At 33.8% G+C, this 18,086-nt stretch overlaps 1 protein-coding gene across 1 annotated transcript; it reads left to right on the top strand.

Annotated features, from left to right (window-relative positions):
- The first annotated feature begins 6,874 nt into the window (after positions 1–6,874).
- Positions 6,875–17,847, top strand: LOC139512424 (uncharacterized). The gene is made up of 7 exons (XM_071300039.1): positions 6,875–6,915; positions 7,876–7,928; positions 8,407–8,537; positions 12,762–12,914; positions 13,538–13,584; positions 15,975–16,028; positions 17,770–17,847. The coding sequence occupies exons 2-6, from the start codon at positions 7,882–7,884 to the stop codon at positions 16,023–16,025; spliced, it is 429 nt and encodes a 142-aa protein (XP_071156140.1). The 5' UTR covers positions 6,875–6,915; positions 7,876–7,881; the 3' UTR covers positions 16,026–16,028; positions 17,770–17,847.
- Positions 17,848–18,086: the final 239 nt, after the last annotated feature.

Below are 18,086 nucleotides of genomic sequence, written 5' to 3' on the forward strand. Positions count from 1 at the left end.
TCTCTATTGGCATATCTTTATTAAATATTCAGCAAAGCAATAAGTTTTATTCTCTCTCTGCACATTGACTGTCTAATGCATGCTAAGTAATCATTAATATTTATAATAGTTATGTGTACAGGTAAATTGACGCAAATGAGTTCCGAATATTGGCCCAACTGATACATTTGGAAAACACAATTTGTCGTAAATGATACCCATGAAAAACAGTAATTGGCGCAAAAGGACTGCTGCCCTTAGATTTATATTGTTAGCAATTATTGCAGTCATATTGATTTTGAATGCAAATGCATTAATTCGATGTAAATAATTCATAAGTTTTCAAAGTAAAAATAAAGTATATATACAGTCAGATAAAAAATGTTATTTTTCATTTTGTTACTTTCAAAATGTTTAAATTAAATGAAGTAGAATAATTGCTCTACTTTGGAACAACAAACATTTGGGATCATAGTATTAATAGGTGTGGGTGCTTATACAGGTACATGTATGCCATTGTCACACGTTGACCTTGACATACATGTATGATCTTTTGTGTCAGAGTAAGCCTTTAATTATTGAAACATTTTCTTGCAGAGAATATTATTAGGGCATAGTACATAGATATTTCGTAATGAATAGACTTACGTTGTTCCAATGGCGATTGTCGTGCCTTATCAACATATGCATGTATTATTGTCATGTTTAATTCAATGTTTTTCTTGTTCCAACTGTATTTACTTTTGACCAACATCTGCAAAGGCGGGAAAAACGAAAATGGCGTCATAGAAGAAACTTAAAAAGTATTTATCAGTCACTGTAACGAAAACATTGCTGCATTAGTTAAACCTCATGACTTATTGTCTTTGTTTTCATATTTACAACAATTTACATCTTATAGTTTTGCGCTTTATTGCATGAACCTTCATGCATATATTGGCGAGTTTTGGATGTGTCTATGGGCCACTCGATATCTCTCGGCCGGAAGTCAGAATAAAATTCTCGGAACGTCTCTAAAGTTTTCGGTCATTTATACAGGTCTTAACAGGTTGTTATCTACGTCTTTGATATGGTCCCTTGATGGGCCTTGACAACGCAATTATATTTGTTTTAAAACGACCACTGTACACAGACCACTGTATCTGGGTCAATTATAACGTGGTATTGTCTGTTGTCTCGATAACATGTAAACTAATTATGTTTGAAGATTTAACCACGGAATTACTGTGTATTTCATCATAGACTTACGTTAGAGAATATTCTGGTTAAAATATTAATATTTAGATCGGAAAACAGAAAGATAATATTCTTATCAAAAGTATTTAATACAATCGGAATCAAAGAAATATATACAAAATATATACTGTATTTATGTTTCTGAAGAAACTAACAATGATTGAAATCAGAATATTTTCAGAGTTGAAATTAAGAAATTTTAAAGTACATGTATTTCATATGACAAGATACTCAGTCTGCTTTGGTATTTTTAAATATTTATTTGTAAAGGAAACATAACAATTAAATCTAAATAAATTCTTGCATCCTACAAAAAATGTGTATAAACAATATAATCATTATACTTCTACGTTTAAATATTTCATACCATTTTAGTATTTAGGTTTTATGAGTAATTATTATTCATTTTTGTGCATTGTATTATATCCATAAAACGGAAAGCCAGTAAGATCAATTTATTAAATATTTAAATTTTAAACGGTCGTGAATAAAACTTGTGTGTTTTCAATTCTTAAAGCATGATTTTAAATCCTTGCAGCTCACAACAACCGTTAAAATAATTTACAATAATCACAACTAAATTTAATTTCAACCATAACGTTGATTATTTTTATTTTATACTGTTAGTATGGATTTAGAAGTCTAAGTTTGCTTATATTTTGTATAGTAATATATTCACATAGTCACTGGGGTAAAGCTGATGACCGTAAATGCATTCACGGTCATCCCAAGATGTCGGATGAAAAAATAGCTCAGTATCTGTATTGTCTGTCACAGTGTTTCTATATCATTTTCTTTACAAAGGAGACATTAATACGATGTAAATTTATAAAAGATTCACACGGAAATCACAAATTAGCTCCGAGAAATGTGCATGAAACAGGAAATTCGATTTAAAAAAATCGCTAAGATGACCGTAAATCACAATCGAGATGACCGTAACAGAATCAGCAATTCATAACAAGGGTGACCGTAATTGGTTAAAAGATGACCGTAATTTGTAAAGGATGACCGTAATTTCTAAATGATGACCGTAACTTTTAAAGGATGATCGTCAATTCTAAGAAATATCCGTATTTGTATAACTATTTTTTTTTTGTATCAAATGATTAATGGTGTTGATATAACACGTATTTATATGAGCGTATTATCCTATAGGTAGGAGAAAATAAGACGTGCTTTAAATACAAAGTTCACCATATATATCTTTTTTTACGGTAGAGGGTACAATTTTTAAAATGAACATACAACGAAATATGCACATGAAAAAGTGGGGAAAACATGCAACAAAAGCGCGATTAAATGACACCTTACAAGTATAATAAATAAAAAAATTGTGCTGCACAGCCTCCAACTAAAAGCCAAAAGATTTGTTTTTATTTCTGGAATTCCTTGTAATGACATATAATAAATGCACTTTTTTAAAAACGCCAATGGATGTACACCCTTTGATATTATATCGTCTTTGATTTGTCTTCTATTTTGTCTTGCAAGTAAAATAACAGAACCTGCTTTAAAATACTACGACCAAACCAGTAAAGGCGAGCTCCAGCAAAATTGATCCTTAAAATAGTCTTGTGCGTATAGCGTATCACAAGGGGCAAGGGCGGATCAAGCCATTTTCAAAAAAAGGGGGTTCCAACCCAGGGAAAAGGGGGTTCAAACTATGTGTCCCCATTCAAATGCACTGATCGGTAAATAAAAAGGGGGTTCCAACCCCCGGACCCCCCTCCCTTGGATCCACGACTGAGGGGAACCTTGTCAATTTGTATATACAGCAATGTTATTCATATATAAAGACAAACTAAGATTTTAATCTGCTTCCTCTGGAACCATACACACAGGCTCGATTACCGGATATTCATATGTTTGATTAGTGTTTTTTATGCTCCATTCATGGGCATTTTGTTTTCTGGTCTGTGCGTCCATTCGTCTGTTCGTCCGTTTGTCTGCTCGTTCGTCCGTCTGTCCCGACTCAGGTTAAAGTTTTTGGTCGAGGAGGTTTTGATGACGTTGAAGTCCAATCAACTTGAAACTTAGTACACATGTTTTCTATGATATGATCTTTCTAATCATAATGCCAAATTACCGGTTTTTTTCCCCCCATTTTAACGGTCCACTGAACATAGAAAATTATAACGTAGATGAGGCATTTAATAGAGACACCTCAGGGGGACACATTCTTGTTTCTTCAACTTTTCGTCGTATCTCTGTCAATTTGTATTGGAATTTTTAAGTCGTTATCAATAAATATTTCATTGTTTACTCAAAATACGGAAAATAGTTAAAAATAAATTGATGAAACATGTTTATATCCTCTAACTAAGCCCCTATTGAGACAAACACAACAAAAAGCTATGAATACAAATACGGATATTCTTAGAATTGAGGGTCATCATTTAAAAGTTACGATCATCCTTTATAAATTACAGTCAATCTTTACAAATCACGTTCATCTTTTACAAGTTACGGTCATCTGTTTACCAATCACGGTCATCCTTGTTTTATGTAACGGTCATCTTGAAAATATTTTGATAATGATTTACGGACATCTTAGCAATTTTTTCAAATTGAATTTCGCGTTTCCTGAACATTTTTCGGTAGTAATTTGTGATTTCTGTGCGAATCTTTTATAAATTTACATCGTATCAATGTATACTTTGTAAAGAAAATGATATAGAAACACTGTAACAGACAATACAAATACTGACCTAATTTTTCATCCGACATCTTGGGATGACCGTGAATGCAGTTACGGTCATCAGCTTTACCCCAGTGATAGTGGAATGTTAGAATTTAAAAATAGATTCATTCGATAAATAAAATGTCCATCCGTAAATACTTGACGTTAGTGTTTATTGATATTATATATATTATTCAAAAGAATTTGAAAAAAATACTAACAGGAACGTTAATTTATTATAAAATTTTAATTCAATTTTTGTTTGTTTATTTTAATAGTTTAACCTTATAGCATCTACATATTTGTACTATCATGGTACGGTATTGAAAATTGTATTCATTGTATTGATTGTGTGTCCAACTATCCTACACGTCTTGATTCATTCAAATTATAGATCACATTTCAAAAGCACACTAACGGTTTGCGTTCTCAAAAATTACGGATAAAATGTCAATGAATCCGGAATCAAAACATTTAATGTAGGCTGTTTGACATTCGAATTCAATATTAAATTAAGATATGTGATGACGCAAATGCGTATTCTTTTCCTGAGTAGCAGTGAGATGCTTTCTATTTACTATTTCGTGCGCTAAAATACTACTTGCTTGCATGTAATACTATTAAATTCACTCGTGAAAGCTAATTTTCGTTTTTGTTATCTAAATTAAGGACACGGCAGAAAGAGGTTTACATGTGACTTTCAAGCACGGTCATCATTATTAACGGTATTCTGACCTCGAATTGTTTCTTTTTTAAGTCACTGTCCTATTATAACCTTTGACCTTTTCGAAAAGCTAAGGATTATCTACCCAAGGAATAGATTCCTCAACTTTGTAATGTAGTTAGCCTTTTAACTTTTTTTATTCGAGCGTCACTGATGGTTTTTTTTTTTAGACTTAACTCGTTTCTGGCGTTTTTTATATCTACATACCTTTTTATATACATTGGTTATTTTGAAAGTGTGTACAGGTATTCCTAAACTTCTGAATTAAGAAATTCTTCGGCAAAACTAAGTTTCCCTGTAGAATGTTTAAATTGATTTAAGTAAAATCAGGAAATCCTTAAAATTTGAGATGTTTTATGAATCAAAAATAAGTCTCTTCATAAGAGGTCCCAATCAATTGCATGCCAAGACAGCTTCAAATATGAGTTGAGAAAATAAAGGCATTCATGTAGGAAGCAAAATATAAAGATATGATAGATGAAATAAATGCATCCAGAATTCCAGATTATAAAGCAAACTGAGTGCATAATTTATATTGCGATAGGTTTGTTCAATTTGCATAAGTCATCCGGTTAGTAGAAATTAGGATTTGCCAAAGGGTTATAATCGGAAAAATTATGTTTATTCTCAAGTAATAAATAAAATAGTCCAGCTTTAAAACAAATATTCAAAAAGAAGCTGTAAATATATACTTTTAACTGGCTTCTTCTATTCACAGTCAATTATTTCAATTCAAAAGCAAACACAAATTCAGCAACAATCTTTTGGTGACCCGGCATTGAGCGGTCTTAGGTTCATGTATTGCTTTTCTTTTTTTTTTTAAAGAAAGCAACTTGTTTTTAGATCGTTACGTCCAGCAGTGACGGATCCAGAAATTTTCATAAGTGGGGCCACTGGCTGCCTAAGAGGGGCCCGATCTCGTCACGCTTCAGTGATTCCCTATATAAGCAACCAAATTTTTTTCTCAAAATGGGGGCGGGCTCCCTTCACCCCCCTAAATCCGCCTCTGTCCAGGTTAAGAATATGTTTAGGATAGGTATAGCACGAATCATTGACAGGGTCAAAAAGATGTTTTTTGTATAAACAAAGGTTCCGTGCCATATATCACTATTAATGTATGTATGCCAATGATACAACTCTAATAGTAAAATGAAACAAGTTTGTTAACTTTATATTAAAGTCAATTATTGAACCAATGTATTCATATGTACTAAACGAAGTCTTCTATGCGCGCTTTATAATTACATTTATTACGAATCCATAAAGTATGTTCGACATAAATATTTCATTCAACGAATGATGATCGAAAACATTGGCTGCTAAGTAAATTTCTTGTTTTGCCAAAGTTCTAACGATGATTTTGATAATGTTTAGGATTTTAAGTTAAAAGTCAGTCCTTGTACGTGTATTTTATAGTTAATAAAAATCCTGTCAAGTATCACACGGCTTCAAGTATAAACCAAAGACTAAATACTCTATAATGACAGTAGTATGATGCTTTCAATATAGTCGGTCAGTCTCTAGATGTTTTCCCACCGAATGTATCCATCTTTCCGTTGAACGAAACATAATTAACTGTTGACAATGACCTGTGATTGAACTGGTAAACACAAAAATTCCCCATATGCACTGATCACTAATTTTCACTCACTTAAACGTGTATATGGTTTATACAAATTGAAAGCATTGATGATAATATAATAGAGATTATTTGTATCAATTATAATTCCAGATAGATAAATAAGACTATCATTTAAAGAATATTTGTGATGCATAGAAAATAATTGTGTTGTAAAATTAGTGTTCTGTCCAATTGTCTGTCCGCAGTCTGACTGGACTCCTGTTCGAATTTCGCATTATGCTATTTTGCCTTTGCTAGTTGTGTTCTTCAAAAGCAGTTATGATGATTTCTGGTTGATAAACGCACTGTTAGCTTCTGAAAATATAACTATTAGATAATTAACAATTGTTATAACGGTTGATATTTTCGTATTATTGGTATGTATTCTCTTTAATCTCCCATTTGATTGACCATTAAAAAGATAATGCATGCAATTTTACGTGTAATGTTTTTCGTTCCAGCAACCAAGATTAATATGGTGAGACAAAACATATTACAACACAAATAGCATCAACGCTATAATGACTTGAAATAATGAGGACTATTTCTAACTATGGAAAGTGTAACTAAGGTCAGCCAAACTAAGGAAAACGTGATCTGTCATAACGTCAGTGAAAGATAAAGGACTAATGTAGTCTATCTAGTCTTTGTAAGTCTTCTCTTTGGATCAAGGTGAGTTCTAAATTTATATCGTTCTAGATACCTTCAAATTTATAGTAAAACTTACACTGCCATATATGTGTATTCAAATTTTGCTGTTTCTTTGAGATATTAATGTAATCAAATTTTTAAATTTTTATATGATATGATTTTTTAGCTGTTTTTCTTTCTTTCTACAAAACGTAGAAAGTTACTAAAGAATGCTTCTGAATGGGGTCCAACTTAGTTCAGTCTAAATTAAGATATTTGTAAATCAATTTTCCTTTCTGGAAGAGAAAAATAAGTGAATAAAATTAAAATTAAAAAAATATAGTAAAAGACGACGGTAATAAGTTTATATATGTATTCCCTGACCCAAGGATAAAAAAAGATTACAAATTCTCTCAATAACTCCTGAAATGCACGAACACATGTGCAATCAACAACTGGAACATGAGCACACTAGTTCAATATGCATACGAACTGTTTGTTCATTTGTAATAGGCATAAAGACAACATCGACTTGGAAATAATTGAAGTACAGAGAATGTCCATTTATTTTTTGAATACACCCTTTAAGACAAAGAAATACGTCATTGTAGTCTCACAAAAAATTCATGTAGACTTAGAAAGAAGTATATTCCAACTTAGAAATAACTATAAGTTCCTGTAGACTTGGAAATACGACGTTCATGTCGACTTAGAAATACGTTCATGTAGACGTAGATATACGTTCATGTACTTATAAATACTTCCATGTAGACTAAGGACATACCCACAAAAATATGGACTACGTCTATGTAGACTTGAACATACGTCCACATAAACTTGAGAACACACTCAACAATCAAAACAAATATTGACCCTTTGGTGGCCTTTGGCTGTTTTCTGCTATCTGTTCGGGTTGTTGTCTCTGGAACATATTCCCCGTCTCAATTTAATGTTGTCAGAAAAACATTCAAGCACTAAAGATTTATTTGAAATTTGTTTTAGATCACCATGCAGTTGCTCGTTGTATTATCCTTACTTTTTGGATATGCTTATTGGTAAGTCATAATTGTATTTTTTTATACTGTCATCAATTCTCGAAAAACAAAAACTCGTTATATATTCTGCAGTTTGTAATCTCCCTAATTTTATCTACTTAAATGATTATAAATTTGACAATGAATTATTCATTATTTACTAAGTAGTTGTTTAGGTATATATACAAAATGAATTTTCTATCTTATGTCTCGTGAAAATGTATAATATTAAGATCATATATAATGAAATACCTTATAAAGTTGTTTTTTTTTTTAAATTTGTTGATTTCAAATTAGTTATCTGATGTTCGGGGTCCGTTGTTTTCCTCTTATAGTAGATGTGTTTTCTTCGGTTATAATTTGTGACCCGGATTTGTTTTCGCTTGATCGATTCATAACTATTGAACAGTGGTATACAACTGTTGCCTTTATTGAAATCAGAGAAACTAACCCATGAAAAAAACCCATGTTCTTGCAAATGCATTGCGTTTTTTTACAGTCAGATTCATGTCCATGGACATGAATTGAATGTATTGGTAGCTAAAGGGTTTGCTCGTCTTGACACGAATAAAGACGGAATCTTGGAAACCAACGAATACGAGGCTGTTTTAAAGGTTGACGACACTGATGGTTTGTAATAATATATAATACATACTTCAATAGGACTCCCAAATCGATGGCCGATTTTATGGCCCTCTAATCAAAGTTTTTTTTTCAAATCACAAATTGACGTCTAAATCTTTGACTCACGACCTTAAAAATAAAATGTGAAACAAACAGGATAGAATGTTAAGCCCCAGTCCCACTAGACTACGATCGCACCACGCTCACCGCGATCTAAAATAAATTCAGATCGTGGTGAGGTCGCGGCATGAAAATGAAAATTTCCGTTGCTTTCACGATGCTACTACGTCATCAATACGCTTCTACAACGATCCCGCTGCGATTATACCACGTTCTCACCGCGCTTATTCTGCGACCTCACTACGCTTATTAAAATCTTTCTACGCTCATCACGTTCTCACAACGACCATACCACGAGTTATCCGATTGCAACACGATCTTACCACGCTTCTACTGCGATTATAGCACGTTCTTACCACGATTATACTACGCTCATACCGCGATCTTACTACGTTCTCAGCAATAACGTCAACGTCGTGTTCTATATCAATACAGTTCCATTCCTTCTATTTCTGATTAATACGTAAATTTCGCGAAAACAATACAGTCATGCCACCAAAATCTACTAGAACACGTGGGCGTGGTGGTAGGGGTTGATGAAGAGGCAGAGGGAGATCAGATAGTAATGAAGCCGACCAATCCAACCTAAATTACAACCTTTTGTTGGTCCATAAAGCTCAAATGACGATATTTCAGTGAACGATAGCAGAGATGACACAGATGTGTCAATAGATATAGGAATATGTGGTATGAGTGCTAATGAGACAACCCTCCATCCAAGTAACAACTTATAAAAGTAAACCATTATAAGCCAAGGTACGGCCTTCAACACGGAGCATTGTTTCACACCGAACAGCAAGCTATAAAGGGTCCCAAAAATACTAGTGTAATACCATTGAAACGGGAAAATCAACGGTCTAATCTATATATTTAAACGAGAGGCATGGTTGAGCCGTTAGAGAAAATAGACAAGAAGTCATAATAACATTCAGACAAACAAAACCTGGAGAGATTTAATATATCTTATGTGAAAACGACAATGAGAATGATGGTCGTAGTATAAACGTAGTCAGGTCGTAAGAAGAGCGTGATGAGGACGACAAGGGCGTGCTAGAATCGTACTATGGTCTTGAACAGCGTGGTGTAAACGTGGTATAGTCGTAGTGGAAGCGTAGTTGGGTCGCGGGGAGAACGTGGTGGTCGTAGTAAGATCGTAATAACGTCGCTGTGAGATCGTAGCGCAGTCTCTTCGAATAGAATCCCGCTTTCGCTACGCTCTCTCTACGATGGTACAGCGACCTTTGCGATCTTACTACGACCTTAGTGCGCTCTCACTACGCTTTTTCTACGACCTGATTTCACCACGACCGCACCACGATTGTTTTGAACATGTTCAAAGTTGGCCACGCTCATCACGATCTTGAAGACCTCACCACGACCGTGATACGACCGTGATACGATCTACACGATCGTACTACGATCATCAAAATTTGCATATTTTTCACAGATCGTAGTGCGATCGTGGCCTAGTGGGACTGCGGTATTATTTAATGCGGGGTTCACACATTGCCGATTATTGCTCCCGTTTGAGATCAGACAGCGATACGACGCGAAAAGTGAAAAAGACGGATTACTATCCTCAATTATCTGGAATGTCCTATCATTGTCTGAAAGCAGTCATTTAAGTTCGTAATAGATTCCTACGGGTCGGGAAGGGTCCGAATAGTTCGCCGAAGTACCCCGACAGTTATGTGCGTCCCGTAACATTCGGGGAAACTCAGCCGATTTTGTCTAGTCGGATTACAATCGTGCCTATGTCGTGACAGATTCTGCTGTATCGGATCAAAATCCTAACAATGTTCTGTGTATTCTGGACGGTGTCCTGTGGAACGGGAATGATCTGGAGAAAATTTTCATTGCTGTTTTTCTACCGATTGAATCCAGATTGCATCCAAATCTTGTCGATTGCATACCGTTTTTGCCGAAACCGTTCCGGAACAGTCCCGTTATTAATACGAAATTCGTCAATGATACCCACGTCAGAGTACCGACAATTACAGAATACAATACGACTAAGACCAGACAAAGCCGTTTGCAATGCGATAGAGCGGACCGTGATAAGATTACATTACGACAGTACCTGATCCTCCCGAGTATGCAGACAGTTTTCGAACGGATAACTTCCGTCAGCGTCGGTTCACTGTCTTGTCACAGTATGATCTCTGTCGGATTACATTCGGTAAAATCGGGACCCAGTCATGACAGACTCGGTCGAATTTTACCAGGCGAAAGATACAACTTGGATTAGAAGCGGATTATCGGGATAAATTCGCTTGGAAACGGTTGAATATCGACGCTTCCTGAACAATATCTGATTGTTGTCGTGATTAAATTATTTGTTTTACATATTTTAATTAAAGTTTGAACTACCATCCACGATTCACAGGATCTTGATCCGACTTTTGACAAATTTTAATCGGGAATGGTCCTGTCAAGGACGGCAGTAAAAATCGTATATGTGTGACCCCAGCTTAATCAAATTAATTGTATGTTGTCATTGATTGTCTTGTTGTCGTTTACAGAACCCACGTTTGTTCTTTTATCTTGTTTAAAGAAGTTCGCTTGTCATGTTTTGGAATTTTTGTCAGATTTTCGAAATCCTCTGGTTTTATCTATTCAAATGCCTTAAAACAATTTGTCCATTGACCTCCATATTTCTTTTTATAAATCTTTTACATGTAAAGTCTTATAAGCCATCTGTAAAAAATCTTATAACATTTTTGATATTTTTAATAGTTTTTGAGAACTTAAACTTGTCAATGATAAAGCTATGAAAAATCAAGAGAGAACATTTTCCCACAAAAATTTCAATGGCTAATATCTCGAAAACAAGCACATTAACCTATATTTTATTTTCGCTCTTTCGATTTCTTTATTAATCCACTATCAATATATACTGGTACTGTGAAAAGCTTGTTATTTTGAAATTGAGTAGCGAACTTCCTTAAGGTGACTCTTTGGGACGGGAATCTGTTCTGTGTTGTTAATTTTCATAAGTCAACTACGTCAGTATGATTTGTATATATATGCCTCTTTCGGCGACACAACTGCAAAACCAAAACAATGAATACATGGAATACAGAAGAAATAAGTAAAGTCTAAACTGGGAATAAAACGAATCATTATACCATATATTATTCGTCGATTAGAGGAGAGAACCCATTCTAACATGACGTCCTTCAAACGCTTTGAGTACACACCCGTGGTAAAATATGAATATATTGGTTGGGCTGTTCTGATTGTACTCCCACGTCATATGATTGTTTATGGATGGAGTACACGACGTCATAGAATGATAACGTAATAGTTTAAGCATTTTTCGGGAAAATACACGCTTCTGATACCGGAAATCATCACCAGAATGAAACGTAAACAAACAATACTAAAATGTGGTATAAGCCCTTTTTTATATACATAGAAGATATATAAGTAAATTATCATTAAAATTCATCCAAATCTATCTAAATATATTATTGTAAATAGTTTGAGCATGTCACTAAATCTGTTTGCTCCGTTCTTTACCGCCAATCTTAAAGTGGGTTAATTTATGGGAACGGCAAATATTTGCCTCCATCTAGTGCGCTTTGAACCAAAACAATTGCTATATTTGTCTTATCAGAATCGAAATAATTCATGGTGTCTTGAATATATCTAAATTTTACCACGGGTTGTCCCTTTATGCCGATATTTTACCCCTCGCTATCGCTCAGGGTAAAATATTTGTCATAAAGGGCCAACCCGTGGTAAAATAACGATATATTCAAGCCCCCATGAATTATTTCTTAAATAGTCTATAACAGATCGGACATCTTTTTGTAATTGTAATACATGACGTCATAGTTGATTTTGATTAGAAGATGAACAATATTTATTGCCATTGATTTACAATTGTACGTATATTTTGAGACCGGTTGTCGATCTGAGTTTAAGATATATATTCCATATACCATACCAATCTCCCAAGAGAGAGAAAGGACCGATAACTTTGCATGGGAGATTGATACCATACGTCTGTTTTCTAGGTGGTCAAAACGTTTTTTAAATACAACATATTATTTTAAGACATCGTTACATTCTATTTGTACTGTTATAATGTTTCTATGATTAAAGGTGACGGAACGATTACCTGTGATGAATACGTAGCTCACTCGTCTGCGCCAAAGGCACTTGCTTTACAAATATTTACCGCAGTTGACCCTGATCATGACTGTTCTCTTACTCATGCAGAAGCTTTGAGCTTACTTACAAAAATGGACCAAACAGGTATTTTTTTTTTTACTTACAAATCATAGAAAAATCGAATACAAGTGTCGAAGGCCGTACCTTAACCTTTTATGGTTTACTTTTATAAATTGTTACTTAGATGGAAATTGTCTCATTGGCACTCATACCACATCTTCCTATATCTATTGAATAATCTGGGAGATGCATACTATGACCTTTTTTGTCATATACTTCATGTATGTCTCACATCTAACGGTTCGAAATGTTGTTTATTTGTACTCTTTAGTTTGAGAAATGAATATCAAAGATGTCCACATACATTTCGATAAATGAACAGCAGAAGCACAACTGAAATCATAAAAAGAAACGTTATTTATCTCACGCATTTGGAAGTTCAATGATTTTTTATTCCAGACAAAAGTTACACGAATTAAAGCAACATATTTATAATGAATTTTATACAGAAAAGAAATATATAGTAGATGAAACAAAAGACCAAACAAAGGCAAAACTGACACCTACATTACATAGGGACCAGTTATCAACGCCATCACTGATCAGGGGGTTTCTATACCTAATATGTTTAAGAAAATAACTATGGTAACCGAATGTGCTTGTTGATTTGCTGTATTTATTTTCATGTATACATTTCATTTTTACAGGAGATGGACAGGTCAGCGAACATGAGTTTGAACATTATTACGTTCAGGTAAGACTATAATGGCAACTTCCAGTGCTCAAGATACTGGCCATGTATGCATTTTTTTTTAATTGAAAAAATTCCCAAAAGCAACAGATTGATTCGATTATGTATCTCATTAATAACAAGAATGTGTCCCAAGTACACGGATACCCCATCCGCATTATCATTTTCTATGTTCCGTGGACCTTGAAAATGGGGTAAAAACTCTAATTTGGCATTAAAATTAGAAAGATCATATTATAGGGAACAGGTGTCAAGTTGATTGGACTTCAAATTCATCAAAAACTACATCGACCAAAAACTATAACCTGACCTCGACCAAAAACTTTAAACTGAAGCGGGACAGACGGAGGAACAGACGGACGCACAGACCAGAAAACATAATGCCCATAAATGGAACATAAACATTGAATATCTCTTTTAAATACGTCTGTAAATTGCTTTTTGATACCTCTATAAATTGCTTTTTATGGTTGCTTTTGTATGAGACTATATACCTTGCCTACTACAAAGTGGTGTTGTCCTCTTGACATCGATCTGTGTGGTTATCTTTGTCATGGGGTGGCTTACTCATTGACGTTGAACCCAAAATATACTGTTATGTACAGTTGTATTTGTTTATGTCTGTCATATGTTAACAGTCATATGTTAACAGTTTAACATATGACAGACATAAACAAATACAACTGTACATAACAGTTTATATTGGGTACAACATCAATGAACTAGCCGCCTAATGACAAAGATAACAAACAGATGTTAATTTGATAGATGCTTTTGTGATTTTTGTAAAATTGTTTGTTTTAAGATTTTAACACAGTGATGACTGCCGTACCCATATTTTGACTATTTTATTTATTATGTCCGTTTTGCTCACGCATCGTTGTAAATATAACGGAATTTGATGAAACTGTCGTACAAGTGAAAGGTTTAGCTCTATAAAACCAGGTTCAATCCACCATTTTCTACATTTGAAAATGCCTGTACCAAGTCAGGAATATGACAGTTGTTGTCCATTTGTTTGAGGTGTTTTGTCATTTGATTTTGCCATGTGATTAGGGACCTTTCGATTGAATTTCCCTCGGAGTTCAGTATTTTTGTGATTTTACTTTTTTGTGTGGCAGAGACATCAGCATTAATCTTTAAAATAACTAATTTATACAAATAAAACAGATTTGACGACAATAGACTTCTCCCAATGTTTGAGTATTTTTAATCATGCTTATACGTAAAACAGGACAGGAGTTTTGAGTAATGAAAAAAATCAGGACAGGAGTTTTGAGTAAAAAAAAAAGGCAAAAGGAGCAACTTTGCCAAAAAACGGCAGGATGACAATTTATGTAAAAAGTCAGAATGAACATAGGCGGGACCGACTAGAGCAACACATATAAAGGCAGGACAGAAATTACAATTTAAAAAAGACAGGGCAGAAATTTTCATCCTAGACCACCCCCTCCCTCTCACAAAAAATCAAAAAAATGAAATTGTAGCTCCCTTATGAAAATATCATTTTTTAGTACAATAATGTCATGACTTTTGTTTGTTATTGGAAATGTTTTGTTTGTCATCGGCTATCTATAACAGTGATTTTACGCTCATTCAGTGTGTCAGAAGCCTTCAAATAGTGATTAAAATAGAATAAAAGAGTAAAGTACATGCAGGTGCACGAGAAAAAAAAATGAAAGTTTAAGGATGCAACATTTAAATCAACACACAAGGTTTAGTCCTTTGCACGTTATTCGTATTATTTGATTTAGGCGTTTGGAACCTTTAGCAACCTCACAGTTTAAATGTCTGTAACACGTTCGATATGACAAGTGGGTGTTACAGACGAATGTTCACCCAATCTGACCCAGTCAATTGATAACCGGAGCGCGCCAAAAAAAATTCTTGTCCACGTAATTATGAAAATGATTCTGTTTACATATGGCCTGACGAAGGCTATTTGTTCAGCTAAATTATTTGTCAACACGATTTTATAACATTATCTTCATATATTATCATTTATATGAATACCGTTGCGCAAATCTTCAAACTTTGTAACATTTTCCTTATTTGCGCAGCATCGTCCTGTACATATTAAATTTGCTGGTCGGTTATTTTCTATAGACCTAGATGTTTCATCTCAAATTTAACCAAACATGGTAAGATCGCTTAATTTGTGTTAGCAAAGTTTTGTTTTCCCTCAGTGGGGTTCGAACATTTCCGTCTGTGACATCGTTGCAACATCGACTGGACCGTGATCAACACCCTACACCACTGGACCACTTTGGCTACATAACAAAAATATAGCTTTCGGGGGTAGATTTACACGTAATGACTTTGTTCGTTGATTTAATCCAGGGTTGTATATATTTGTTCAAGATCGAAACAAAATTATATTATGTATTTTTCAGATCTTGAAACACCTCGGTCACGTGGACCATGGTCACCAAGTAGTAGGTTGATCTGTAAGTTCTATGTTGATTATGATTATTAACATTATGCAATGTTGTTTTCTTGTAATCTATTTATTTCTAAACACAAAAATATACTATAACCATAATAACTGTATCACACAGAATGTATAAGATATTGTCCTACTTCAAGCGTGCGTAGACTTTTTATCCCCTTTAAACATTTATTTGTAATGCACAAAAGACGGAAAGTCGGCCTCATCAAATACCTATATCAATCTAAAGGCAACTTTGACTGAGGGAGTTGAAACCTTAGTTACTAATAATTTAAAAACTTATTAACGAAAAATTTTTAAACGTTTTGTTGTAAATCATATAAGTACCGAAGTTTTGACTTCTGGGCTGATGATAGCTCGGGAACTGATAGTCCAGTAATAAATGAATCTACACGATACAAAATTCATGCATTTGAAAAAAGCCAATTATATATATGTAAGAACCTAAGCAGTTGGAAAGCTATATAACCAAACATGACATCAACAAATAGCCATATCAATCTAAGTTAAACTTTGCTTGAGGGAGTTGAAACCTTTGTTTGTTGTTTGAACTACTGAAAGACAAAACAAGGAGAATATTTACCAAAAGAACCGTAGTATAACATAGTCAAAGTCATTCGAGAAATAGCTGTGCTATATGAGGAACATAAATAAGATAATTAAACTTCAATAATATAACAGAAGCTTATAATAGTTATCAAAAGTACCAGGATTATAATTTAGCACGCCAGACGCGCGTTTCGTCTACATAAGACTCATCAGTAACGCTCATATCAAAATATTTATAAAGCCAAACAAGAACAAAGTTGAAGAGCATTAAGGATCCAAAATTCCAAAAAGTTGTGCCAAATACGGCTGAGGTAATCTAGGCCTGGGATAAGAAAATCCTTAGTTTTAAGAAAAAAATCAAAGTTTTGTAAACAGGAAATTTATAAAAATGACCACATTATTGATATTCATGTCAACACCGAAGTATTAACTACTGGGCTGGTGATACCCTCGGGGATGAAACGTCCACCAGCAGTGGCATAGACCCAGTGGTGTAAATAGTTATCAACAGAAACCAGGATTATAATTTAGTACGCCAGACGCGCGTTTCGTCTACATAAGACTCATCAGTGACGTATAAAATAGCGGTAAATTGGAATAAGAAGCAACAGTAGCAGTACCAGAGAAGTGGTAACAGTTGCAGTACTAGTAGAAGCTACATTCGTTGTAGAAGCAATATGCCTACCTTTTCTTCCTCTATTCCTCTAGATCTGTGTGGTGTTTCTCTTTCGTCCACTTATTAGAATTTCATTTTTCAATGTTGTAAAAGTGTATATAAACATAAAATGGACGATTTTATTTGTTTTGCTTGTCAAATTGTATTTCATATCAGCCTTTTTCAAAATTAAACTAAAACACACATTTTTGCTGAAATGTGCAAAGAATTTCATATTTCGTTGTTCTAGAAAGAAACTTAAACGATATGCGTAAGCTCATTTCAAAAACTTTCAAAATAGTATGATCACTTTATAAGAAAGAAGAATCGGAATGATTGCCAATGAGACAAATATCCATACAAAAAAGAGCAAAAATATATATATTAACAATTATAGATCTCGATTCTAGCTTCACAAACAACATGTAATTTAAAAGTACAAATAAAAGTCATTGAACATATAATTAACATTGATAATACTTTTCTGATGATATAATAGTTAAAAACTCACGATAATCAACATTTCATATTTCAGCTCTCCTTACTAAAGTGACATGATACCAAATACAAATGTAGGAGTTAGACCAAGTTTTAATAAAGGACTATACTTTTATCCTTAGATTTGTTTTTTCGATTTTAATAGCATGATGGCTTAAAAAAAAAGAGGGGCGAACGATACCATAGTCAAACTCATAGATCGAAAACAAACTGACAACGCCTTTGCTTAAATGAAAAAGACACAAAGACAAATAATTATTAGTACATATGATACAAGAGGAAAAATGGATTCGAGAATTAGTAAAAAGTTGTTATCTGTAATTGAAAAATGAACTACAATATTGATGGTTCAGA

The sequence above is a fragment of the Mytilus edulis genome, chromosome 2 (genome assembly GCF_963676685.1).
Source record: "Mytilus edulis chromosome 2, xbMytEdul2.2, whole genome shotgun sequence".
NCBI lineage: Eukaryota > Metazoa > Mollusca > Bivalvia > Mytilida > Mytilidae > Mytilus > Mytilus edulis.